General features: G+C 55.1%; 3 protein-coding genes across 8 annotated transcripts; all 3 read right to left on the minus strand.

Annotated features, from left to right (window-relative positions):
* Positions 1 to 156: 156 nt before the first annotated feature.
* Positions 157 to 13,417, minus strand: ADISSP (adipose secreted signaling protein). Of its 2 annotated transcripts, none has more exons than XM_060125074.1 (6): positions 13,278 to 13,417; positions 6,790 to 6,906; positions 5,221 to 5,363; positions 2,049 to 2,187; positions 1,064 to 1,186; positions 157 to 826 (listed from the first exon to the last, which is right to left on the minus strand). In XM_060125074.1, the coding sequence occupies exons 2-6, from the start codon at positions 6,806 to 6,808 to the stop codon at positions 726 to 728; spliced, it is 525 nt and encodes a 174-aa protein (XP_059981057.1). In that variant the 5' UTR covers positions 6,809 to 6,906; positions 13,278 to 13,417; the 3' UTR covers positions 157 to 725. The 2 variants fall into 2 exon arrangements, with proteins under 2 accessions (XP_059981057.1, XP_059981058.1); XM_060125075.1 differs by having other exon boundaries at positions 6,790 to 6,960; positions 13,278 to 13,403.
* Positions 13,418 to 15,416: 1,999 nt separating this feature from the next.
* Positions 15,417 to 20,902, minus strand: SPEF1 (sperm flagellar 1). Of its 5 annotated transcripts, XM_060122777.1 has the most exons (8): positions 18,731 to 20,902; positions 17,536 to 17,647; positions 17,029 to 17,185; positions 16,799 to 16,838; positions 16,541 to 16,601; positions 16,204 to 16,327; positions 16,002 to 16,105; positions 15,417 to 15,856 (listed from the first exon to the last, which is right to left on the minus strand). In XM_060122777.1, exons 1-8 carry the CDS (start codon positions 18,837 to 18,839, stop codon positions 15,535 to 15,537), a joined length of 1,029 nt encoding a protein of 342 aa, XP_059978760.1. In that variant the 5' UTR covers positions 18,840 to 20,902; the 3' UTR covers positions 15,417 to 15,534. The 5 variants fall into 5 exon arrangements, with proteins under 5 accessions (XP_059978760.1, XP_059978759.1, XP_059978761.1 ...); XM_060122776.1 differs by lacking the exon at positions 18,731 to 20,902 and having other exon boundaries at positions 17,536 to 18,483; XM_060122778.1 differs by lacking the exon at positions 18,731 to 20,902 and having other exon boundaries at positions 17,029 to 17,219; positions 17,536 to 18,483.
* Positions 20,903 to 21,556: 654 nt separating this feature from the next.
* CENPB (centromere protein B) lies at positions 21,557 to 24,236 on the minus strand. The gene has a single exon (XM_060122775.1). It carries the CDS (start codon positions 24,194 to 24,196, stop codon positions 22,385 to 22,387), a length of 1,812 nt encoding a protein of 603 aa, XP_059978758.1. The 5' UTR covers positions 24,197 to 24,236; the 3' UTR covers positions 21,557 to 22,384.
* Between the last annotated feature and the right edge of the window lie 2,834 nt (positions 24,237 to 27,070).

Genomic DNA, 27,070 nt, shown 5'->3' on the forward strand with positions numbered 1-27,070 from the left:
CTGTGCATACTTCTTTTGGGGCCAGGTGCTGTAATACCACAAAGTGACCTTGCCTCCAAAAAGAATGAGTTGAGCCAAAACTGTTCCTTGGCCCTTCTGTAAAGGATTGGGCATTCTCAGGGCCCTGGAGAACAAAAATCCTGCTGGCCTCTGGTATCCACTGGAAGTTTTATTTCTTTAGGGTTTTATCCCAACCAGTTGTTTAAAAACCAAGAAACACAGACCGGGGGGGGTAGGGATTGGGAACTGCACCTCCCTCCTCCTCACCATGGACGGCAGTGGGAAAGAGGGAGGGGACAGGAGAGATGGCTAAAGCAAGACGACAGCAGCAGTAATGGGGGCAGCTACACCACAGAGCCAGCTCCCTCCTCTCCTAGGCCCTGGCTACAGCCCCTATGGCTTGGGGTAGGGGGGTGGGTAGAACCCACCCCAGGCCCTCTCCATCCCTCCTCAGAGAGCCTCCTTGGGGGCTCAGCCCATTTCTTCCAGCAGGAGACTGAGGCACACAGAGAGGAGGAAGTGGGAGAGGAGGATGCTGGAGAGGCAGGGAGGTGGCACAAATGAGGTGAGAGGTGTGGGCGAGGCTCCAGCTTGGAGGCCCTTGGACCCTCCACCTCCATGCCCATCCCTGGGAAGGGTGAGGAAGCCACACCATCACGCAGCATTTGAGGAGACGAGGTGGGGTTTAAGGCTGAGAGGCCCCGAGGCAGGTGGGGGCGAGGGCCTCAGTCGAAGCCGTGCCAGTCACTGTGCTCTGAGTCGTATTCTAGCTCAGCACCCACGCACTTGACACCATCTAGCAGCATGGGTGTGCCGTGGTGTCGGTCTGCAAGGCAGGTGACAAGTCAGTATGCCAGGCTGGACCCTGGCCCCACCTACTCCAAGGGGACTCCTCTACCTTCCCTCCCGGCTCTGCTAGGGGATGGGGAGAAAGGCACCCACCAAGGAGGTTGGGGATGGGCCGGGACAAGGATCCCTTTTTCAGACTCAAGGAGGGTGGAAACTCCTTGCAGCCAAGTTGGTGCCTCCCTCCTCTAGCCAGACCCGGGCCTCGAGCTCTCACCCATGACGCGCGCCTGCACCATCACGCGCACGCAGGTGCCGGTGCCACCTTCGCAGGCTAGCAGCATCTCCTCCTTGAGGACGCCCTCCTTGTGCGCTGAGTACTCACACTTGATGCTGTAACCTGCCCGGGCGATCAGCACCTCTGCGGCCTCCTGCCCCCACCCCCCAGCACTCACGGGCCCCCACCCACCACCAAGACCTCCAGAGGAGCAAGGATGGCCCAGGACCCTACCCCCAGGGCTGGGCGCATGGGCCTCAGGAACTTCCCATTCTTCATTGAGCTCTACATGCCTCTGCCTGCAGGCCAGAGGTCAAACTCAGGCTTCCAAGAGGTGGGATTCCCCAAAAAGGCAAGCAAGGAGAGAGGGTGATGGGGAGGGGAAAGGAGGGCAGGGCAGGGCTTGAGCAGATCTGGTGGCAAGAGGCCTGAGGGGGCTTGCTCAATCCACTTGAGGGTGAGGTCATTAGGTAGAGGTAGAGGGAAATGAAACTGAAGCTGGGGCTTCAGTACATGGTGAAACTGATACCCTAGCCTTTGGGAGAAGGGGGGGCACTAAAGCTGGCAGGGTATAGAGAAGCAGCCCCAAGCCCAAGCCCAGGTTTGGCGGGTGATGGGAGGTAGCTGCCCAGAGTCCCTGAGGTTCCAGTAGCTTTTTCCTGAGGTACAGGCAGAGGGAGGGCTAGAGGCCCAGAGCCAGTTCCTCAGTGGCTCCCACTGTCCCATTAAGGTAACTATCAGGCAATGAGCAGACATAGGCCAACTGTGTGAGCCCATGGACTTCTGTTCAGGGAGTGGGGCCTGGGGTATGGGACCTGCCAAGGTGCCACACTGCAAGGCCATAAAGAGGCATCATGACCCCTGATTGCTAAGCTGCCCATCAGCCCTAGATGGGGGAAGGAAGTACCCCATGCTCTCACTCCCACTCACACCCAGGCCCTGCTGGAGGAGGGCAGGCTTCCAGCACCCCAAGCAGGGTACGCACCTTCTGGGATGGGCATGACGCTGAGGAGCTTGAGGTGCAGGCTGGGGACAGGTGCCTCTCGGACCTCCTTGCTCAGCCTGCGCACTGGGGGCAGAGTGAAGGTAATCTCATACCTGTGCAGGATCTTCAGGAAGCCAACCTGCAGCAGGAGGGGTGGGGGAAGGAGGCACCTTCACTTACAGTCTCCCCCAGGGCCCACCCAGGTTGTGCCACTGATGATCCTGTGGGGCCCTACACTTGCTTCCTTGACAATCCCAGGGTAGCCTGACTCCCTCCATCACTCTAGTTGGTCCACACCCCTGGCCGGGTAGCTCTAGGCCCTTTCTCCAAGGACCCCATCCCTACAGCTTGGCCCACACACTCCTCAGCATGTGTCTCATGAGCCCTGAAGTTCCTTGGTGGCCATTTTATAGATGATGAAATGGAAGCTAGGAAATGACTGGCTGAAGGCCACAGTGTGGTCAGGGTATAGTCCTCCCTGGACCTCTTGGCTACTGCTGCCACACGTGGCACACAGCAAAGCACCAGCCACTGCCCACAGGGGAGACTCAAAGCCCCACGACACAGGCCATCCACCTGCTCCCACCACTACCAGCATGTGGCCAGAGCCAATAGCCCAGGGACTCTGGTCCTCTAGTCATGGCAGGGCCACCAGGCAACACAGATAGCACAAGATGGAGGATGGGACAGAATTAGAAAAACAGACACTAGACCAGCTGTGTCAGTCCAAAGCTGGCCCACAAGACTGGCACCAGCCATGGAACCTGGGCTCCGGCCCACCCTGCTGGCATGTGAACATGGATTCCTGCCTGCCCACTCAAAGGCTCACTGTGTCCAACAGCCCTGATTCACAGCCCGAGCAATTTCTGTTGTTCATACACAGAGCTTGGCCATCCTTGGAAACTCCAGCCATGTGAAGGGTCACAGGCCAGGGTGGCTGTTGGGCAGGTAGGCTGACTGGAGTGCCAGTCCAGGAGGTGCAGGGGCGCATGCTGTATCCACAGCTCACATGCACACACACTCCTGTTCAGTTTCAGGAAATGGATGGCCCTGTCCTTTGGGGGAGCAACTAGCCTTTCAATGAGATCAGATGATGTCACTGCATGATAAAGCTCAGTCCCTGTGGCCCCCACACTCTGCTGGTAGAGGGCACACCTCTCAAGAGGACTTTCTGGCTGTACCTGCCAATGGTGACCCTGTGATCCAGCTGTATCACTTGCAGAATTTTCCAGGGGAAATACTCAGAGATGTGCAAAAAAAAATACTCATCACTGCCCTATTTATAACAGTACAAAACTGTAACACCAGGAATAGGGAACCAGCTAAATCAATGATGATACATACAGTGGAATACCAGGCAGTTTTAAAATCTCGTGGAAACCATCAGGAGATGGTTCACAACAGAAGCAAGCAAAACACAGTGTGTACACTGTGATACCAGTTTTTCATTTTTGGAAACAAAGCTAAAAAAGAAACTGGAATAACACACATCAAAATATTAACCGTAGTTATTTCTGGATAGTATGATTGCGGGTACTTTTAAATTTCTTTATAGTTTTTTCTATCTTCCAGATTTTCTCTAATTACATGAATGGATTTTGCAATGGGAGGCAGGGAGCTATTTTTGAAAGTTTGGGTTAATTATGTTTATTCCCTTGGGGAAGTTGTCAGCTCTTGGAGGAAGAGCAAGGGTTTTAGAGTTGGGCAAACAGGTATGACTCTGGGCCCCTCCTCAGGGTGATCTCAGTAAACCAGAAACCATCCCGCATCCTCACCACCATGCCCTCCAGGGCTCAACTCTGGAGCCCTGATTTATTGTCCAACCTGAGGGCCTCAGTCTCTGTTTCCCTCCAATCCATCCCCTCCAGAGACTTCCTCCTGCCCCTCCAAAGTGGATGTGGGATCCAACTGTGTGTGTCCCAGCAGCAGAGGAGACAAGAGTGTATGAGATGTGGCCACTCGGAGAGGAGGAGAGGGGAAAAACATGGGGGTGATAAATACTACTGCAAAGAGCCTAAATCAGCCAGAGGTTTGGCAGAGAAGAGTAAATAAAGTCACACCTTGTTATCAGCATAATTAGCCTTACACCTGAGTGACATACATACATCCTTCCATTTCCAACTCTTTGGGGTATAAATTGTCTCTACTTCAGAGAAGGGAAACTGAGGTGACCTGCCCAAGGTCAGAGCCAGAATAGCAGGCCTGGACCTGAACCCAGGCCTGTGACACCACAGCCTCGACACCTGCCTTCCAATTGCAATGGTTGGGGTGATGCCGATGATAACAACAGCTCCACTCCCATTCAAGTAACATCCTAAGTCAGTGGTCCCCAACCTTTTTGGCACCAGGGGCTGGTTTTGTGGAAGACAATTTTTCCATGGACCAGGGGGTGGGGGTGAGGTGGGTATGGTTTCGGGATGATTCAAGTGCATTACATTTATTGTGCACTTTATTTCTATTATTATTACATTGTAATATATAATGAAATAATGATACAACTCACCATAATGAAGAATCAGTGGGAGCCCTGAGCTTGTTTTCACTTGCCACTTACTGATAGGGTTTTGATATGAGTCTGCAAGCAACTGATTTATTATGGTCTCTGTGCAGTCAAACCTCTCTGCTAATGATAATCTGTATTTGCAGCCACTCCCCAGCACTAGCATCACCGCCTCAGCTCCACCTCAGATCATCAGGCATTAGATTCTCACAAGGAACATGCAACCTAGATCCCTCGCATGCGCAGTTCACAGTAGGGTTCCCACTCCTAAGAGAATCTAATACCGCCACTGATCTGACAGGAGGTGGAGCTCAGGAGGTAATGTGAGCAATGGGGAGAAGCTATAAATACAGATGAAGCTTCGCTCACTCGCCTGCTGCTCACCTCCTGCTGTGTGGCCTGGTTCCTAACAGGCCATGGACCAGTAATGGTCCGTGGCCTGAGGGCTGGGGACCCCTGTCCTAAGTGCACTCATCTTACCACAGTCTCACACTTCCCATTTTACAGATGGGGAAACCAAAGCCCAGGGAAGAACAAAGATGTGCCTATGGAGCCAACTTAGAGGAAATGGAACAGGCTCAGGAAGCCAGGCAGGGCCAGGGAGAAGACAGATGGAATGAGGCTGATGATGGGGGTGGGGGGCGCGGGGGGGCGGGGAAGATGCACACATACCTTGACCAGAAAGCTGCTGTCGCTCTCTTGGGTGACCATGACCACAGAGTCATGCAGCTTCTCATCAAAGTGGACATGGCTCTGGGAGCCTTCTGCATCATGGCCTGTCGCAAAGCGGATACTCCGGACTCTGGGCTTATTGCCTACGAAGAGAGTGGGAGAGGGCTACCGGGGCTGTTGCCTTCACCTATCCCAGTAAACTACTCCACCGTGTCACCTCCCCGCCCTCTGCGACTGCCCTTCACATCATCCAGCATCCACTGCTGGGCTAGGCCACATCCTACTGGACAGTGGCGATCAAAGGCTTGAGGCTCCCACCTGCCCCTACCTGCTCAGTCCTCCCACAGAAAATACTCATCCTGAGAGAGGGTTTGTGGGGGTGGGAGTCAGGGATTAGCTAATATGACCCTTCACTTAGAGGGAATGGGGCTAACAGGGAAGAGACAGTCCTCCCAACTCCAAACACCAAGCAGTGCAGGACTCAGCCCCAGTCCTCAAGATACCCTGCCCCATGCTCTCCTTCACAGTGCCAAGCAAGCTCCCCATCTCTGGGATCTCCTCTTCCAGGTCTGTCAGTACCTGAGGCCCCCTGCCTGCCCCTCCTGCTGACCCAACTTGAGAGGGGAGAAGGGCAGAGACAGGAATGGGCTCTATGGGACCTGCCTGGGAGTGGGAGAAACAAACAGGGTCAAAAACCACACTCAGCCCTCCTAGGAGGGGCCGCAGCTGCCTCTAAACCTCATCACTGATCACTGGCAGGTAAGAAGGAAGAACCCAGGGGAGCCTCCAGGACCCCTCCCAGAGACGCCTTTCCTTCTCTGCTTAACCCCTCACATGGCCCACGGCTGTCTCCAGCTGGGTCAGGTTCTCCAAGGCCGGGAAGTCAGGGAGTTAAGGCAGGCAGAGCGTGGGAACTGGGCTAAGGGCCTGTACCGGGGGAGGCTAAGGCTGAAAGAGGCCCATCTTGCCAAGAGCATGACCCCAATCCTCTCTGACCCCCACAGCCCCTAGGGCTCCCAACAGCCCTACCCAGAGTCCTTTTGGTGAGAAGCCCTGGGCCAGCCCTTGCCTGGGTTCTTGCACACTCAGTGGAGGGCCAGGGGGCCAGCCTGGCATTTTCACATTCACTGCTGAGCCCCCCAGACTTGATCCTCATATATCCTACCAGGCCTCTCTTGCCTAAAACCTTCTATGAGCACTTCTAGACTCTGAATGAAACCCAAATTCCTTTCCACAACCTGCTGTGGCCCTACCCACCTCAGCAGCCTCAATGCTCACCCAAAGCCCCCTGTGCTCCCCAACCCCCACAGTGGAACAGGGAGGCTGGAACATGGGGCCATGAAGGCACACACCTCCAAAGACCAGCACACCATGGAGCCAGCAGGGGTCCCCGGGTTTGGCTTGGGTGTCCCCAGAACAAACACTGGTGTAATGTAATTCGTACCTCACATTCAGACAGACACACACACATACTCACAGCCAACGCAGGCCCCACATGCAGCAATGCCCCTTCCCACCAGGGCCCGCTGGAAGATGCTACAAACCCCGCCAGACCAGGCAGGCACTCACCTTTGTTGGCTGCAGCCATGGATGCCCTCCCTGCCACAGGGTGAGACACGCAGCTCCTGCCAGACACCACTGGTCAAGCTCAGCAGCTTCCCATGCTCCAGGGACACCAGCAGAAGCCTGATGCATGGGGAGTGGGGAGGGCAGGGGTCAGGGTCACCAATAGGCCTGTGGCTAGGGGAGAGCAGAGAGTTCCCTTTAGGAAGGACCCAAACCCCTGCTGCTCTCAGTAGCCCAAGTGGTACCTGCACCCCCTAGCAGAGGGGGCTTCTGCCCCCCCACTCCTCCACCCACTCCCCACATTCACCAAGAGCCCTCACCCTTGCCTGACACACTACTGACCCAGGGCCTGGCCAGCATGTACTGAGCTGCAGCTTCTGGGTGCCAAAGCACCAGCACAAGCCTCTTGTGCCCAGCCCACCTAAGGCTGGTGGGAAGAGGCAACCAGCAAAGGAAGGGGACTTCACTGGCACTTTCCAGGGGTAAGTTCTGGTGCTGGTGACCCAAAGGTTGGCCCATCCCAGACACACAGGCTGTACCATCCTACATCCAGAGACCACAGTATTCACGTTGCACAAGTGGGTCCAGGTCAGAGTTAACAATATGCTTGGAGGGGGGCAAATATGGGGGCTCACATAATAAAACATGTCCTCAGAGCTTTCCCTCCGAGTGATCGGTCAGGGCCATATACAGAACAGATACCCATGAAGGGGTTGCCGTCCATCGAAACCCACCATTCAGACTCTGGCTTGATTACTATCCGGCTGGCCTCCCAGCTCAGCTCCCCAAGGGCAGCCTCAGGGCAGAGACTGTGGGAGGCGCCTCCAGGAAGCCTGTGTGAGCAGCCAGGCCTCTGAAAGACTGGGCTGAGACCATCTCAACATCAAAAAGAATAATAAGTGCAACTGATGGAAACAGATGGAATTACATAAAATCAGAGCATTCACAGAGATTACAAAAAATGGGAGAAAGCAAAACAAACGAACCCAAATCCTCATTTGTCACTACTGACAGTAGCAATGCCCTAACTCTCTACTGGAAACTGGCAATATAGAGAACTAATTCAGCCTCTCTCTTGGCCTTTCCTATAACCAACTTGCCCTGGTGGTTAAAGGACAGCTCTTCTTTAACAAAGGAATGACCAACTGCTAAATAATTCTGCAACCCCCAAAACACAAATGCTAGGAGCAGCACTAATCAGTGGGTGCTAAACCAGTAAGGCAAAGGTTGAAATGGATGCTCACATATGCGCAAGTGCCACTGACAGATGACCTAGGGTTAAAGGGAACGAGTTTGCAATGGAGGGATGTGACATCAGTCTTGCATCAGTCAATCTCCTCTCACTCAGAGTGGGACAACTGGACACACTGATGTCTACTGATGTGAGGCAGCACCAAGTCACAGCAGTGCTAACAGGGCAGCCCCACCCCAAATGTCTAACCTGCATCTAACAAGCCCCTAGAACTCCAACCTCAGCTTACCAAAAACACAGAGGCCAGCAGAATAAATGACTCCACGAGAAAGCAAGGAGACAAACCCAGAAGGCAGGATATTCTACAGGACAACTGACCTAATTTTTTTCCAAACTGTAAGAAGGAAAATAAAGGAGGGAGGTGGTTCTAGATAGGGGATGGGCCAACTACAGCCTGTGGGGGCCGCCACTGTTTTTTGTAAAGTTTTACTGGCACACAACCGTGCTCATTTGTTTACGTGTTGTCTAAAATTGCTTCTGTTTTTTTATTTGTTTGTTTGTTTTGCCTTGCCATGCTACTTGTGGGATCTTAGTTCCCAGACCAGGGATTGAACCTGGGCCTGGCAGTGAAAGTGCTGGGTCCTAACCACTGGACCGCCAGGGAATTCCCTAAAACTGCTTTTGCACTAAAGCAAAACTACTTTGAGTAGTTGCTACAGAGGCCACATAGCCTGCAAAGTCTATAATATTTACTATCTGGCCCTTCACAGAAAAAGTTTGCCAACTGCTGTTCTAAATTAACACACAAAGAGACCAAGAATGGGAAAACTGACCTCGTTTTTTCCACCACGTCAGTTTCAAGAAGAAAAATAAATGGGGTAGGGGATTTCTAACTATCTCTAAAAAGAGACATTTAGGGGATAATTGGGAAATAATGAGTGGGACTGGATCTTAGATGACATTAAGAAATAAAAGCTGATCAGTTAGGTGCGATAATGGAATTGGATTACGTAGAGAAGTATGTCCATATTTGTCAGAGATACACACTAAAGGAGAGATAAGTGAACAACGTTGGCTAGTCCAGGGAATGAAGAGACTAGCCAACTTGGGGTGGCCTCAGAGTTGGGCCTGTGGAGGGCATAACCTTGAGGCCCCTCAGGTGCCGAGCTGCCCTGAGAGCAGGCCTCACCTCCCTCCCTACTTCCCAATGCAAGAGAAGTCCACCTAGGCCCAAGCCTGGCCTCAAGGGCAGGGCAAACAGCCTGGGTACCAGGAGCCCACATACGAGGCCTCAGGAGGTACAGGGAAAGGCAAGGCTTGGGTCTCAGGAATGCAGGAGCAGCCAGGGCAGAAACAGCCCCAGGTGAGTACTCTGAGGTCACTCCCAGAAGGGCAGCCCCTGAGCCCTGGAATGCCTAGCTGTCCCAGAGAGACTGGCCCTTGGAGAGAAGCCTGCCCTACCCTACCCACTCCAGCCATCCCCTGAAGCTGTGGACTCAGAGCATGTGAAACATGGCCAAGAGCAAGGGGCCAAGAGCAAGGGGACCCTCCTCCTACCTTGGGCAGAGGCTGCTCCAGCCACACCTCTGCAGCCAGGGGAAATGACAAGAGGCCCCCATTTCCCAGGACATTTCCTGGGAGGCCTGGATGAAACTCAAACAGTGGCTGGTAAGCAAAGGCTCCTGGGGCTCTTCATAAAACTCTCTTCACTTCATAAAACCCCAGTACACACAGAGTCCGGTCCCTGTCTTCCTCCCCAGTCCATTGCCTGTTGCCTGCCTGCCTGCCTGCTTTAACCCAGGCCATCCCCTCTGCCTGGAACAATCCTGCCCCCCATCCACACCCCAGCCTGGGTCTCAGCTCCAGAGGACGTTTTTCAAGGTAGCACAACCCTATCCCACCACCGCCCATCCCAGGATAGGCCTGAAAATCTTCAAAAAGGATCCCCTTTCTCACTTCTGGGATCATTTGATATCTATGTCCCCCACCTAACAAGGGCGGTGACTGTGCTTTTGCCAAACGCTGTGTTCCCAGCATCCAGCCCAGCACCTGGCAGGGGGCAGCTGTGTTCAGTTTATATTTGTTAAATGAATGAATGACCAAACTAAGTGGAGCCCAAGCATGGGCCTCAGCTGGGCCCTCTAGGCAGATGTGGCACCAGGGCCCAGAGGCTCTCAGAAGAGGAACCGCCCCACCTCATTCTTTAAGCCAACCCCTGCCCTGGAGGGCACTCCCTTCCCCCCATCTCAGAGTGGGGCCCCCCGATGGGCATCTTCTAGCCTGGCCACAATCAGCTGTTACCTGCCCCCTCAACCTTGAAATGGAAGGTCCACTGAGGGCCGGACCTGCGTCTCTTGCACTGCCCAGAGCTCAGGACAGAGCAAGCACTCAGGCACTGCCTTGTAACCCTTGGGCAATGAAAACGCAGAGCGAGGAGGCAAGTGACTTCAGGGGCTCAGAGAAGGTTGGAAAAAGCTCCTTTCCTAGCAGAAAGCCTCTCTGGTCGCTGTCCCCTGTGAGCCAGACTCTCGTCCACGCACAATTCTTCATCAGAATCAGGAGGAGATGGCATTGGGCCACAACTCCCGAAGCCCCCATAACTCCTGAAGCCCATGCGCCTAAAAAGCCCGGGTTCCACAACAAGAGAAGCCAACACGCTGAGAAGCCCGTGCACCTCAAGAGTAGCCCCTACTCGCCGCAACTAGAGAAAGCCCGCGTGCAGCAACGAAGACCCAATGCAGCCAAAAATAAATTATATATAAAAAAAAGAAAAACAGCTCAAGGGCTTAGGGGCCTCCCTCTCCCTTCCTTCATCCTGCCTTCCCCTCCCCACCAGGTCTCCAGGGATTGCCAGAGGGCAGACTGCTGGGAGCCCACTATGCCCTACAACCAGAAGGACTCATAAAGAAGATGTGAAGAATATACATCCCTCTCGAGCAAAAAAAAGACACCCCCACCTTTAGATGGGCTGGCAACAGGTCAGGGGTGGTACCACAGAGAGTTACAGGATGGGGAGGGCTGGGAAGCTGGAACAAGGGCCTTCGGGGACTCCTTCAGCTCTCAGTTAATCTCAGGTAAATTGGCGGAACCTTCTCTCTGGGAAACAGAGCTCCCAGCTCAGATCCCTCTCAGCTTTAGACAGAAAGGCTGCTTCGAGGTTATTCTACCCAGGGAAGGGCTCAGTCAGGCCCAGTGGCGCCTCTGGCACAAGGAGCAGGACAGGGAAATGGCAGCTGGGCAAATGGACAGATGGACAGTTACACAGGAACCCAGAGTTCTCAGCCCCTTAGATTCCTGCCCTGCACACAGAGTGCTAGCTGCTACTCCAGGCTGTCCCACACTGGGGCCCAAGGCTGAAGGGAGGGTCAAAGACAGTCTGTCCATGGCAAAGTGGAGCTCCAGAATCTGCCACCCTCTTGCCCTGTACCTCACAGCTGCATCCCCACAGCACGTCTCTGCAGTCTCTAAACCCCAGGCATCGTAGGACCAGCCCCAGCTTGTCCTCTGCTTTGTGGCTAGGAACAAGCTTCTTGGGGCCTCGTTTCTCATTCATTCCTAATCCACATTCTCAACCTGTTCAAGGACTTTGAGTCAGGAACTCTACAATCTTCCATCCTCCCCACCCCAGCCTAGGACTCAGTCCTGGCTTAAGCACTCAGTCCCACAGAAGCCTCTCATCAAAGCTCAAGCATGTAAAAAGAGCACCCACTGAGGCCACACTAACCTGCTGACTCCAGGACCTGACATAGGACTGGGCCCACATACCTAGAACAAGGCCTGGAAAGACAAGGCTGAAGGTCAGGAGTGGTTGTGACAGTTTTATATCAACTCAGACTGGATATGACTCCATTTTCTCCTCCCTCCAGCAGGCCAAAGTTGCAAGGATAAGTATGGGTGTTCTCTCTCTTAAAAATGGGTGGAGGGCTTCCCTGGTGGCCCAGTGGTTAAGAATCCACCTGCCAATGCAGGGGACACGGGTTCGAGCCCTGGTCGGGGAAGATCCCACATGCCGCAGAGCAATTAAGCCCTTGCGCCACAACTACTGAGCCTGCGCTCTAGAGCCGGTGAGCCACAACTACTGAAGCCCGCACGCCTAGAGCCGGTGCTCCACAAGAGAAGCCACGGGGCAATGAGAAGCCCGCACACCGCAACGACAGAGTAGCCCCCACTCACCGCAACTAGAGAAAATCCACGTACAGCAACGAAGACCCAAGGCAGCCATAAATTAATTAATTAATTAGAAAAAGAATGAGTGGAGCAGGGGTGAACTCAGGAAGGGACCCCCACCATCTCCCACCCTCCTTTCTCCCCAAGAAGTGCTGCCCTCCTCTCCCCAGCATCTCCTCCCCACAACCTCTCAGGCCCGCAGCTAGAGGCTGCTCAGACCCTTCTAGCCTCTAGACTGCCTGCCCCACCCAGGCCCCAATTAGTAGAGGCCAGGCCAGGTCCAGCGGGTGACAGCTGCCTCTGACCTTCTTCAACTCCCTGAGCAGAGAAACGCCCTACCCACACTTCCCAAGGCCAAGGTTCAAGAGGAAAGGCAACCCAAGCCCACCCTTCTCAGTCCACCAGGGTTCCTGCTCACTAACAGGAACACTGGTCCAGAACCTAAACGAACCTTTCCTGCTCTGTGACAAAGGGGAAGTGGTGGCCAAGCTCCCAGAGACATCAGGGGCCTGGGTATAGGAATCTGTACCCTCTCCCGCCTCCATCCCCGTGGGTGTGGCGCCCCCATCCCCACCCCATCCTCATCTTCTAAGGGGACAGAGGAGTCTGGACGCCCCCCCATCACACTCCTCCCGGGCTGCGAGGCGTCGGCTCTGTCCCTCATAATCCTGTGCCGTCCCCACCCTCATCTCTGCTGACGCTGTTGTCTCGGGAGCCCGTACTCCCCGATATCACAGCCCTCCTCCCTGAAGGTGCCGAGCCACGCGAGGTTCAGAGGCTACTCGTCCAAGGTCACACATTGAGGCGATGACAATGGAGGGCGGGCGCGGAGTTGCTGACGGCGCTGACCCCATTTGGCCCCCGCCCTCACTGTGTCACACGTGCCCCCGACAGCGCCCCGCGGAAAGCACTCCAGCTCTACCACCTAACGGTCACCTGCGGCCCTGGGGCCTGACATCTCCCCAACTCAGATGCCAGGGAGCCCTCCCCGTCCCGGGCCCGACAGCGGAACCCTCCAGCCCCAGCCGGATGGGGTCGCAGGCACCGACTACCCAGAACAGCGGCTCCGCTGGGAGGGGATCTCCGCGAGCGGGGCGGAACCGGGAGGTGGCGGAAGGAAGAGCAGTCTCACCGTGCGGGGAGCACCCCGAAGCCAGGAAGGGCAGGGACGACCGCGACAGCGGCGGCGGCAGCTGTGGCGGTGGCGGCAGCCGTGGCGGTGGCAGCAGCAGCGGGGTCTCAGCGCAGAACCAGAGGAGAGAGCCCCGCGCCGCTACCGCTCGCCTCAAGGGCACACCCCCACCTCCGCCCATTGGTCGACCGAAGGGGTGGGGCGAGGGCACTTCAGACCAATAAGCAGGCCCCAAAGAACCGCCAACGGGCGTTGCGCCTCTGCGTCACCTGCAGGAGCCCCTGCGGCTGCGCCGTGCGAGCCCACGCCCCGGGGCCCCGCAAGTTCTCGCGATGAAGTCAGCCAGGGCGCTCTCCGTGGCCAGGCGGCAGGATACCGTAGAAGCGAGAGAAGGTAGAAGCGCCCTTAATAGGCCCTACGCGTGTCTACTTTCAGCCTGGGGGTTTGCTCCTCCTGTCTCCGCCCAACCTGGAAGGGGCGTCCCCTGGGCTCTGTCCCTTGAGCGGCCGTAAGGTGGGGCTCAGAGCTAGGTGAGGCACCTGAAAGTCGCCTTCCGAGGCTTCCAAGCCCGCATTGGCAGTCGATACGGGCATCGCTAGGTCCTGTCCAGGAGCGGAGGAACCCTCCATTCTTCCCGCTCTGCGATCCCCGGGTTTCGGCATCTTCCCCTTCCGTCCCATCCCCCTGCCTCGGAGGAAGCGCTCCCGTGAGGAACTGAGACGCGTCCTGGGTGCCCTGCCGGCCCGGATAAGGATCAGAACAAAGAAGGCTCGCGGGGTGGGGGGTGGGAGAACTTGTGCAGGAGCCGCCGGGGACCGCAGCCTCTGCTCTCGATCTCCACGGAGGCGGTCGCAATGGCAGGGGGATGTGCCTACTTCAGCGCCCCGGGGTGGGATGTGGGCGCCTGCACAGAGTCTGGGAGCAGAAATGTAGCCCTCGGATCTTTAAGGGTTCTAGCCGCTGCTGCGCCTGCAGGTCCTTGAACAACACCCCCTCCCGATTTCGCTGGCTGGAACAGGGTCCCTAAAGTACCCGCGGGGAACGGTCCCTTCTTCCAACATAACTAGGAGAGAGATGGTATGGGCAGCTTAAGGCCAGCTTCCTTTCAGAAAGAGCGGGGTCACTGCCTTTGGGGAGCCCCCAAGGCTCCTACCCTCCGCTGGATCCCTGTGGCCCCTAACATATCTTCGGGTCTCTGGTGAACACACTGTCGGCAAATTAATCTTCATGAGCTATTGTTACTATTGAATCCTCCCCTGTTCCAAAACGCTCTGTGCTCTGGGACTGTCTCCAGAAGAGCCTCAGACTTTTTAGCATCATTTTGGGTGATAAGTTCACACTCTGAAGTTTGAGATGCTGTCCTCCAGCATGGTCATTGGGAGATTTCTACATTCTGATCCCAGCCCATCCACTCTTGCCAGATGCTTTCTTATTACCCAACCCACCATTCCATGTGCCCCGGTATGCCTCCCCCACAGTTGTATTTACACGTCTATTCTATTCCTCAAGCTCTAAAAGTGGCAGACAGTGCACCCAGAGTAAGCTATAGATGTATTTTGTTTAGTCCACATGGGGCTTTAAAAAATTATTCTTCCTCTTCCTCCTCCTCTGCTTCTTCTTGTTCCTCTTTTGAAATATCAGAAGATCTAACAACATGGACTCGATTCCAGCCTGGCACCAAAGGCTGATGGCACCAAAGGCCATGGTATCTTGGTCAGGGTTGAGAGTCAAGCTTGGCCTTGGTCCACAGAACTTGGGGTCAGTCTGTGGGCAGGGTTGGGAGTCATACAGAGGACAGGTTTAGGGGTGAGTCCATAAGCAGGGTTGAGGGTGACTATGTGGCTACATTTGGTGAGAATCTGAAGCCTGGGTTTGTGGTTGGGTTTGGACAGGGTTGGAGGACACTGTGAGGATAGGTTTGGGGGTCAGTCTAAAGCCAGAGTTAGAAGTCAGGCTGTCCTAGTGCACAAGACCTAACCCCTGGTGGTATCATCAACCTACCAAGCAGTGGCCACTTCAGGGCCCAGCTACCACGAGTTGAGACCCACTCTGGGCCCACAAGGCTCTTTCACTTAAGGGGTGGGGTGTAGCACAAGGGGGACAGGAAATCCCCCTCAGAGAACAGAAGGCAGGCACAGGAAGGAGAGCATACCTTTAATGGGGGCAGCCCAGACATTCTTAACATAACCCCTGTGAGGGGAGGGCAATTGGAACAAGCACAGCCCATGTCTTCCCCACTCCTGGCTGAGCTCACTCCTCACCCCTTCAGCTGTTGCACTTTCCAGCCTCCAGCTGGGTCCCAGGTGAGTGCCCAGGAGGGGCGAGGAAGCCCCTCAGGTGTCTGGGGCAGTTTCCCCTTTGGCCCAGGGCACAGAGGACTAGCCTGGATGGAGACGCTGCTGTCATCAGAGCTGGGCGGGGACCGGGTTCTAGGGGTGCGGACCGAGCTGGGGGACCACCCCCCAAGGCCCAGCACAGGGAGCACCAAGGTAGAACCCCCTCTGGTGTCAGGCACTGCTTTGAGGTGCATGCCAGGTCTCTGCATGTGGCTTCTAGGTTCTGGAAAGCAGTCCATTCTCCTGACCCAGATGGAGTGGAAGGAGGGGGCTCAGTCACGGGGCTCAGCTTGGAGGGTTCCTGTCCCACTGCCCCCCATGCTCACTCACACCCCAAGAGAGGGGAGGCGCTCTTGTCCCAGGAGGCTCATTGGAGCCGCTGGCTCACCGCTGCTTACGCTCCGCCTGCTGGAGCCGCCGGGAGAGGTCTTCGATGCGCACGTTCTTGAGCTGGAGCAGGTGCTCCAAGCGTCTCACCTTCATCTGCAGGACCTGGGAGGAGCCCCATAGAGGTCAAGCCTGCAGCCTGCTGCCCCCGCCCCTGTGTTTCCAGGCCCCAATCCCCCAGCGCCTTCCCAGTGCGCCCTCACCTGCACAGTCTCCTGCAAGGCCAACAGCTCCTGCTCCTTTTCAGCAATCTGGAGGACGAAGCTTCGGTCGCCCTGCAGCACCTGGCTATACCCCAGAGGCCGGGGCACAGGCAGCCGGCCCACCCTGGGGTGAGAAGCAGCTTAGCCCAGGCTTGGATCTTGGGCCCCACCCTCACCCTTCCAGTGTCCCTCGACCAGGCCTTCTCTCCCCCCCACCCTCCCCCACCCATCCCTGACTTCCCTACCTTTCCAGGTGCAAACCTCACCCTCACCTCCTAGCCATGTGCATAGGGAGATTACCAGGGTTGGTGAGGTCAGGAGCTCCCAGTTTCCTTACTTGAGCTGCCCCCCTCCCTGGGGGTCTGGAGCACCTTCCCCTCGGGCCTTCTGGGACAAACCTGAGACAAGGCAAGTGTAGGAGTAATCCTGATGGAGCCCTGTTTTCCTGTCTTCCACCTCCCCACACCCGCACCCCTTCCCCCACAGGAAGGAAGGACCGGAGGAAAGCTCCTCCTGGGAGGGAAGAAAAGTAAAGGCCACTTTACCCACATCTACTAAAGGCCACTTTACCCACATCTACTAAAGGCCACTTTACCCACATCTATGTAGTCAGTGCCATCCTGGGGAGCCAGCTCCTGAAAGAACCCCCAGGGTCTGCTGTGAGCTCAGGCTGCCCACCCGCAAAGAGCACCTTCCCCCCCCCCCGCCGCCCGCCAGGCTCCCTTTAGCCAGGCACCCTTCTCCCACACTTATTGCTGAGGCAGAGCGTTCTGCTGCCTGGGAAACTCCCCCAGAGCAGTGCAAGAAACTTGAATGGGGTGGCACCTGTAAGGAGCTGGTGCCCTGCTTCCTGCGCCTCTGCTGCTCCTCCAGGCACTGCCTCAGTGGAATGAGCACCAGCTCCACCACGCCTGGGGTACACTGTGCAATCTTGCGCATCATGTCATCTGGTACAGAGAAGCTCAATTTGTTCAGCACCTTCCTGGGGGGCAGACACAGGGATGGTGGACTGGCTCCTGGGGGGGATGGAGTGAAGGGTTGGGGGATGGAAAGGGGTGCAGCAGTTGCAGCCCTTCAGTGCACAGCCTTGGGGGAATGGAAGGGCACCCAACCTGAGCCCAGTGTTTATATGTCTCGAGGGTCCTTGTCACCTCCCCAAAAGAAGAGTCGCTTGATTTTGTTACCAGACAGATTCTGTCTGCATTGTCCCTTCCCAGCCAGCCACCAGCCTGGACTGTGGAGACCACAGGAGGTGGAGGGGCTGGGCAGACCTTCCTGGGATCCCAGTGTAGGGGCTGGAGATCCCACTAGTGTGCCCAGGTATTCTGCTACCTGTTCAGGTGACCCCAGTTGCTCAGCTTCTGCTGGAGAGAGTTAGCAGGAACATAATTGTGCATCTCCACCATCTTGGGGAAGTAAAACTTGATGACCTCTGCGACCAGGACTGAGGGAGAGGGGGTGGGAGCAGACATGGAAGTTGTAGAGATGGGTAAGGAAGAAGGGGGAGGGAGAAAGAATGGGTGGGATGGGAGAATCAGGGTTTTCAGAGTGGTGGGGCCAAGCGGAGAGGTGAAGATGTGGAAAGGGGTAAGGATGATATGGAGGTGAGGTAAGAAAGCAAGATCAGTGATCAGCCAGAGACAAAAATTCCAGCACACCCCAAAGGAGCTGCACTCCTTTGCCATTAACTCGGGGCATATAAAAACTAAGGTCTCTAGTCCTCTATAAGTCTCAAAGAGAACGCTTCAGGAGGCTGGGGCCTCACTCTAGGAATTGACATAAATACACACACACACACAAAATGACACAGAGATGCAGAAACATACACAGACACATACTTCTATCACTGGAGTTCTAAGAGACAGTCACCAACACACACACACAGAAGCACAAAGTGTCACCAATATACACACAGAGAGGTGCATACTTCTATTATTAAAATCCCAGGAGACAGTCTTGGACACACACCTACACAATCACAAAGAAACATATGCACACAACATCCACACTCATACATACAGGACAGAACATGTCAACACACATATGACCAAACACATGCTCAGACTCCCACAAGACAGATATATAGAAGAATAGGCATGCACACACACAGAAATGTACAAATACATACACAGAACGCATCTTAGTCATTAAAGTCCCAGGAGGGAGTCACAGACTCATACACACACACACACCACATGCATAAAGGATAGAACATGTATACATAATATGGACACACACATGCCCACATACCCAAGATGCACACTTCTACAACTGAAGTTCTAGGAGATAGACACCCCTCCCACCAACCCACCCCCGCCTCCGCCGCCACAAGCACACAAGCACAAGAGACATGTATGCACACACACCCCGTACACCCGTACATACAGGACAGAACGCGTAGACACACAAGGACATACAGAACACACCCAGACGCGCACGCGGACACACACACACGCTGGAGCTCACACGTCTGTCACACACACACACACACACACACACACACACACGCGCGCGCTGGAGCGCACACCTCCGTCACTGAAGTCCCGGGAGAGATTTCGCTTGGGCCGGGACAGAGGGATGTTGTCTACCCACAGGTACAGTTGGTGCAGCGCTTCCTCGTCCACGCTGCCCGCCATTGGCGCCCTCAGAAAGGTCAGGCCGTTCCAGCCGTGCAGAGTCCAGGCCCAACCTCACGACCCCTCAAGAGCTTCCTCTATCGCCACTGCTGCCACCCAGAGCCTCCTCTGCCTCTTTAACCCAGACTCACTTCCCAGCTGGGAGCGGCCATATTGTTTTCTGAAACCATGGCAACCATACTCGAGTCGCCGGGGGAGCAAGGGCTTCTGGGAGTTGTAGTTTTCCCCCTCCAGCTACCTCCTCTCAGGCCCCAGCTTTGAAAAGGCGGTTTGTCTTGTCCACCTCCCAAGAAATCACCTCTGCCAACTGCTCACCAGACATTGGCCCACTCTAGGAACTGCCAAAGCCAACCAGGCCTCCAGAACCCCTGCATCAGTATCCTCAGGACAAGGAAACTCCTCCAGGGTCCTTTAGCAATCAGTCCCAAGTGAAGTCAGCATCCCAGTGTTTGTCAGCTTTATCTGGTGGTCCATTGTTAATCACCAGCTGCTTCACATCTGGACTGTGTGGTAGGCTGGGTGACAGTGCCTCCTTGCTAGGTCCCTCCTCAAAGCTCTGTGCTCATAGGGCCATCCCCACACCACTGACCCCCACCCCCCAAGTAGTGTCCCAGTGAGGCATTTTATATGTAACCCAGACTCCCACCAGAGCTCAAGGCCAGTGTCTTGGGCAGGTCATTTATAGTCCTGAACCCTATTTCCTCCTTCATGAAATGGGGATGGTTCTCACCTACCGTCCCTAAGGAGTAATACAGAGAATGGGAAGGGTATTTACAAAAGCCCTGTATTTGGGGACTGGGGGAACAGGGGTTAGTTATAGGTACAGGAGCTTCAAGAGCTCCTGTAGACACTTCCACATCCCTCATCTCCAAGAGCTATTCTTCCATGGGTTAGAAACTGAGTCAGGGGCTTCCCTGGTGGCGCAGTGGTTGAGAATCTGCCTGCCAACGCAGGGGACACGGGTTCGAGCCCTGGTCTGGGAAGATCCCACATGCCGCGGAGCAACTAGGCCCGTGAGCCACAACTACTGAGCCTGCGCATCTGGAGCTTGTACTCCGCAACAAGAGAGGCCGCGACAGTGAGAGGCCCGCACATCGCGATGAAGAGTGGCCCCGCTCTCTGCAACTAGAGAAAGCCCTCGCACAGAAACGAAGACCCAACACAGCCAAAAATAAATAAATAAATAAAAAGCTTTTTTTAAAAAAAGAAACTGAGTCAGTAAGCAATTCCTTTAGGAATATGGTTAGGGTTAGGAATTCCTTAGTAAAGGGGCACTTCTAGAGTCAGCCTGGGGAGAGAGCTTGCTTCTGCCACATACTAGTGGTTTGGCTTTGGGCACATTACTGAACCTTTCTGTTCTGTGTTTCTCATGGTTTTACCTACTTCACAGGGGCTTTGTGAGCATCTAAAGTACTTAGCATAGAGCCTGGCACACAGCAAGAGCCCTATTAATGCCAGTTGGTGTTATCATTAATGAGATGATCTCAGTTCCAGCAAAAGAGGTGTTCTTGTTGGCAGGAGACAAATGGAAGTATTTGCCTTGTTGGTATTTGAGGTGAGGGCCTTGGGCTGGCCAGGGGCATCTGGGGAGAAGGCTACTGCTCCCACATATTTACTCCAGAGCAGGCCAGGGGGTAGGCTGGGCTTCCTTGTCTCATCCTCCGGGGCTCAGATGGGGACTGGATGGGGGCCAGGGTGGGGGCTGGGAATCCCAACTGCTTTTTTGCTTTCACTTAGTTCTGAAGCCTTCAAGGTCTTAAGGGAATCCCTGAGAGTCAGAGGTAAGGAAGGGAAAGTCATTCCACCTTCTTGTTTAAAAAGATGACTTGGATAACTGCCTGCAACACCCCCCACCCCACCCCCACATTCCAGGGTGGAGAGAGGAGGAACTGTGAGGAGGTGGGGGCAGGGAACCACAGGGGTGATGTGCCAGCCTCAGTAGAGGTGGGAAAACCGGTTTGGGGCCCAGAGCTGCTGGCCTGCTCAAGCTCAGGCCCTCCCCTCACTAGAACCACTGGGGCCTGAGGGCCTCAGTGACAAAGGGCCCGGGAGGGGCAAGCTGGCCCTGAGGGCCTGTCCTCACCTTTGGATGGGGGCGGGGGGGGGGGCTCCAGAGGGTACCACACAGGGAGTGGCTAACCTCTTGGGGGTGCAATGTGTCCCCAGCAATTTCACCTCCATCCTGACACTGTTCCCAAGGATAGCCACCAGAATTGGAAATGCCAATCACTGAAAGGCCTAGAGGACTCCCTCTTAAGGCACCATACAAGAGATGCCCTGTATGCCGCTACAAACTCCAACCTGGACCACAGGAGCTGCCCCAACACTCCTTTCTTTCTGCCCTCTGACCCCTCTCCTGCAGGGATCTTCTTTAATGGTCCTTGATAAGCCTAGTTCCGAGGTGCCCACAGTTTAATTTGGCCCTCCAGGGACTGTTGGCTCCCTCCCTCCTGTCCCAGCCAACTGACCCAAAAGTTTTAACCCCAAAGCAGTGCAAGGCCCAGCTTGCTCAAACCCACCCCCAGGCAGGTGCATTGAAAACCCCTCCCACCCAAGCCTAGGCAACACTTAGATATACATGTTGCCCCTCACCCTGGTCAGGGCTTGGGCTGTAGCCACTCTCTCAACATTTGTCCCACCAGAGCAAGGACCAAAGGGAACCGGGAAAGAAAGTGTCCCCAAGACAGACGCAAGCCCAGACCATGAAGGATGCACCCTTGGCTGTTAAAATGTCCACTCCCACAAAAGGGGGGTGGACAGATTTATTGAATTCAGACTGGGAAAGGAGCAGCTGGATGGCTGGACTCTGGGCCCAGCCCCAGGACCCCTGCCCAGGATAGGGCCCTGCCAGAGAGGGAGGAGAGGCATGGGGCCTGCAGCTGCCCACAAGGGAAGTGCCCATTACCACTCCTCTGGAGGGCCTCTTGAGAACCTCCAATCTGGAAAGAAAAGCAAGGGCCAAAGTAACATGGACTGGGCCAGAGGAAGGGGTTGGGGAAGTGGGGAAGCAGGCAGAGGCAGGCCCAGGAGCCTGCGGTTAGACTGTGCTTCTCAAGGCGGCCTCGGGGCAGGGATGCGGGGCTGCCAGCCTTGTGGGGTCCTAGGCTGGACTTTTCTCTGGAGCCCTTCCCAGAATGGCTTTGGGGTCCCCCCCACCAAAGACCTGGTGTGGATGGCAGAGGGGAGAGGCACTCTCTGGCCAGAAGCTTCCAGGGTCCATCCCTGGCTGCTACTGTGGCCTAGTCCACTGATGGCACGGTGTGGTAGCACCGGACAGCTCCCCACCCTCCCCACCTGGTCCCCCAAGCCCAGGGGCAAATAGGGAGGAAAGAGGATTCTGAGAAAGAGGCAATAAGCAGGCAGTGAGGCTGACACCAGCCCCAGGCCCTACCGCGGTGACTGGGCCTGTCACAAGACCAGGAGAACATCACTAAAGGATCTGGGGTTCCCCACTCTGGCTCCATCCACAACAGCTGCCCAGAGAGTCCTCTGCCCTGGGCTGGTGCTGCCACATCCGGGTTGGAGGCATGGCTAGGCCCAGTGGCTCAGCTTTGATGTCCAAGACCCCGAACTCCTGCCTGCCTGGCATGGTTCTTCCTGGTCACGTGGACCAAGTCGTGTTCCAAGTGGAGGATGTGGCTTTGCACACGGTCATCAATGGGGAAGGAGGTGAGGTACCTCTTGACCATAGCAAAGTAAGCCATGGCCTCCCCAAAGCTGGGTACAGGCACCTCATCACCATCCTCATCATCATCTTCGTCATCTTCGTCCTCCTCCTCATCATCTTCCTCTTCTTCCTCACTGTCTGACTCAGAGTCCTCCTCACCTTCCAGGAAGTGAAGGGTAGGGCACTGGACCTCCTCCTGGGCACCATAACCCCCGAAGCTGCCACCAGCCTCCACTACTCCCTGGGCCCAGTCCTCAGCCTCCAAGCCTTCAGAAGAGCTCTCCTCCTCCTCCTCTTCCTCTTCATCACTGTCATCAACATCACCCTCCTCTTCTACCTCCTCTTCTTCCCCCAGCTCCTCTCCTTCCCCCCCTTCCTCCTCTTCCTCGCCATCTTCCTCCTCCTCCTCCTCCCCTTCACCCTCCTCTTCCTCTTCCTCTTCCTCCTCCTCTTCCTCCTCCTCCTCCTCTTCCTCCTCCTCGCTCTTGAGGGCAGTAGTGATGGTAGCATTAGGGCCACCCCCAAAGCCAGCCTCACGAAAGCAGGTGGCTATGTCCGAAGGTTCCACAGCCTGCCAGGCTGCAGCAACGAAGTGCAGGGCCTCCATGAGGCCTAGCTGCAGGCCTGAGCGATCCTGACCCTCTAGTGCTGCCATGGCCTTGAGCAGCATAGCCTGGCGGTAGTGGCCCTTCACCTGTTGGACCACTCCACGCTCCAGCGGCTGCACGGTGCCTGGCGGGAAGTAGGCCAGCTGCACATGCCTCAGGCCCGAGGTATCCAGGGACTGGGCTGCCAGGCGGCCAGCCAGCAGCAGGACTCGCCGAGATTCTGCAGCCATGCGGGTGTCCAGGGCCTTCAAGTACTTGGCCAGGGCCTGGGTGGTGACACCACCCTTAGAGTTGGCGGTGTAGTCGCAGGGCAGGCCGGCTTGGCCTGCACGGGGCTTAGCGGACTTGCCGGCTACAAGTGGGGGAAGCTTCTCACTGCCATCTGCATTGGCGCACAGCAGGACACTCAGGCGCTGGGTGGCCTTGCGTGCCCGTCCATCACTGCCACACAGCCCCGCGGCCTGGTCGGGCAGGAAGTCGTACCACAGACTGGTCTCAGTGGCACTGAACACGTCCTGGGAGGCGTAGCCCTCGGCCACCGACGGCGGCTGCTCCTCCCGAGCGCGCCAGCCCGTGGTACCCCCACCGCTGCCCTCCGAGGGCACCGTGGGCGGGCTGGCGGGCGCCGCTGGGGGCCTGGGGGCAGCGCTGCGCGACCGGGAGCGGGCCACGCCGCTGCAGGACACCACACCGTGGCGCCGGCGGAAGCGGTCCAGCCAGCCGTTGGAGGCAGTGAAATCGTCCATGCCCAGCTCCTCAGCTATACGCAGAGCCTTCTCCTTGAGGATAATGCCCTTGACCGGCAGGCCAGCGGCGCGGATCTGCTGGAACCAGGCGATAAGCAGCCCCTCGAGCTTGTCGTAAGGAGACAGCTTGTTGGTCTTGCGGCAGGTGGAGGCTACACCGTACTTGCGCTCCGACGCCAGGATGGCGCGCTTGTTCTTCAGAATGGTGCTCAGCGTGGACGGCGGGATGTTGAAGCGCCGCGCGATCTCGCCCTTGCGCAGGTCCGGGTTCTCCTCCACCTCCTGGATGATCCGCGACTTCTCCCGGAACGTCAGCTGCCGCCGCTTGGGGCCCATCCCGGCGCGCCCCCCGCCCCGGGGCCCGGCGCCACCGCCGCCGCCCCGGGGCGGGGGGCCCGGGCCCGCGGCGGGGGGCACCTGGCGGCCTCTCCTGCTCGCCCCGCCCGAGACAAAGCGGCTCGCGGGGCGGCGGGCGGGGCGGCGACCCGGCCGGGCCGGGGGCACCTTCGGGGGCGCCGGCGGGCGCGGCGCCGGGCGGCGGGCGGCAGGCGGCGGGCGCGGGCGAGAGCGGGAGGCGCGGGAGCGGAAGGCAGGAAGTGCCGCGACGCGGGGAGCTGGGAGCGCGGCGAGCAGGGCGGAGCGGGTAGAGCGGGATCTCGCGGGAAGCGCGGGGACGCCCGGCACCGCCTCCAGCCCTCCGTGCCCACCCTCCTCCCCGCCCCGGACCGACCGCGCGGGGGCGCTTCGGCCTGCTTGAACGGCCAGCGCTCGGGTGTCTGGTGACCCGCCGGCAACGGTGCGGGCCGGGGCGCTGTGCCCGGCCTCTGCGCCGGGTGGGCAGCCATTTGTTGCTTATAAAGAATAACAACTATGTTTTGTCTTTTTTATTTTATTAAGGTAAAAATAACCCACGTTTTTTGAGGAAACTGAAAAGTAAAGGAAACTAAAAAGCACCTTTCACCCCAACACCTGGAGAGATGCGCAGGTCACATTTTGATACATGTACTTCCAGTCTTTTCTCTAGGCGCATGCAGTTTTCTTTAAAAATTTATCGCATAAAACTGGCATCAGACGATATAGACTGTGTATTGGCATCTCCTGCTGTTTTACCTGGCATCAAGTGATGAAAATATTGCCTTACTGATAAAGTACTACCAACAAACTTTTTAATAGTTGCATATTGTTCCAATTATGGTTGAACACTAATCGATGAGGCCTATTGTTACATATTTAGGTTATTTTTATAAGCAACAGTATAGTTTTAAATCTGGTTGATGATGATCCCACAATTCATAGATAAACACTGATAACATCTCGGTGTCTCACTTTCTGTGCTGTTCCATGCATTTAGCCATAAATGTTTTTGCACCTACAGAAATAATGTCATGTATGTACATAAGCATACATACATACAAATCCCTGAAACCTCTTCCTCCACCAAACACATAAACATGACAAATTCTTTAAACAATGAATGAATTGCAGTGTTTTTTTAAAAAAAATCTTAAAGTAGCCTAAGGAGTAGGCAGAGAGGAAGGCTGTGACCCAGAGGGACAGGCTGAGGATCTGGGGCTGGATGAGGCTTCAAGAAAATGGGTGTAGACGAAGAATAAAATAGCACCAAAGACAGTGCCGGGGTTCTCCAAGGTTAAGGGCTCAAGAAAGAACTAACAAGAAATGCAGGAGGAGCAGCTGAAGCAGTAGGAGGAAATTCAAGCTCCTATGCTGTTCTGGAAGCCAAGGGAAGAAAGTATAACTCACTGCTATTTCAGTGTGCATTTCTCTTTTCATATGTTTATTGGCCATTTGAAGCCTGAGAATTTTCTAGTCATATCTTTTGCCCTTGTTTCTCTTTTGTTGACTTTTAGGAACTCTTCATATGCTCTGGACATAAAATCTTTAAATATATTGCAAATATTTTCTCCCAGTCTGCCACTGTCCTTTTACTTAGCCTAGGGAATCTCAGATCTGAGAAGTTTTTAATCTTTAAGTAGACAGGTCTGTCAGTTTTTTCCTCTATTGCTTCTGGATTTTGTGTCTTACTTAGAGAGAGCTTCTCCCCCTTCCCCCACCCCAAGACATAAAAAATATCCTTCCAATCACAAGGTCCAGAAGAAAACTTGGGAGATTTTTTTCCTTTAGGAGCCAGATCAATGCTTGGCCCATAATGGGTGTGAGGTCCCTGTGCAGAAGTAAATGTAGGACCACCTGGCTGAGGACTCCTTCCCACAAACCCTCAGGAAACCAAGTCTACAGTTTTGGAGGTTTCATCCATGTGTGTGTATGTCCTCCTGCCTCCCCACCCAACCTGACTTATAATCAATGGTTGTTTGGGTGAAATGACTATAGATGAGCTTTTTTTTTCTACTTTGCTGAATTTTCCAAGTTTTCTTCAATAGCAAGTACTACAGGCTTTTTAAAATGAAAAGGAGAACTTCCCTGGTGGTCCAGTGGTTAAGACTCTGCACTTCCACTTCAAGGGGCGTGGGTTCGATCCCTGGTCAGGTAGCTAAGATCCCACATGCTGTGTGGTGCAGCCAAAAACGTTTTTAAAATAATAATAAAGTGAAAAGGAAAATGGAAAGTTTGCTGAGAGGCACAAAGGATAGTGATGACGTAAGTGGAATGGGTATAGGCCTCATGGGCAGCTTTGGACAGCCTAGGCCAAGAGAAGGGAAGGTGGACTGTGGACTTTCCTAAGGTGGAGAATTGGAAAGATGGCACATTTTCATCACTTTATAAAGAAATCCCATAACCTTTAGCTATCATCTCCCTATCCACTCCCTGCCCCTTCCCTGGCTGGCCCTAAACAGCCACTAATTTACTGTCTGTCTATAGATTTCCCTGTTCTGAACGTTTCATATGAATGGAATAATAGCATATGTGTCTTTTATGACTGGCTTCTTTCACTTAGCTTCATATTTCAAGATTCATCCATGACATAGTATTTATCAGTACTTCTTTCTTTTTTTATGGCTGAATAATATTCTGTTGTACAGATATATGACATTTTGCTTATCCATTTGTCAGTTGGTGGACGTTTGGGTTGTTTCTACCTTTTGGCAATCATAAATAACTGCTATAAATATTTATTTGCAAGGACATATGTTTACATTTCTCTTGGGTATATACCTACGAGTGGAATTGCTGGGTCACATGGTAACTCTATGTTTAAATGTTTGAGGAACTGCCAGATGGAGATCATGTTCT

This window comes from Lagenorhynchus albirostris, chromosome 15 (assembly GCF_949774975.1).
Source record: "Lagenorhynchus albirostris chromosome 15, mLagAlb1.1, whole genome shotgun sequence".
Taxonomy (NCBI): domain Eukaryota; kingdom Metazoa; phylum Chordata; class Mammalia; order Artiodactyla; family Delphinidae; genus Lagenorhynchus; species Lagenorhynchus albirostris.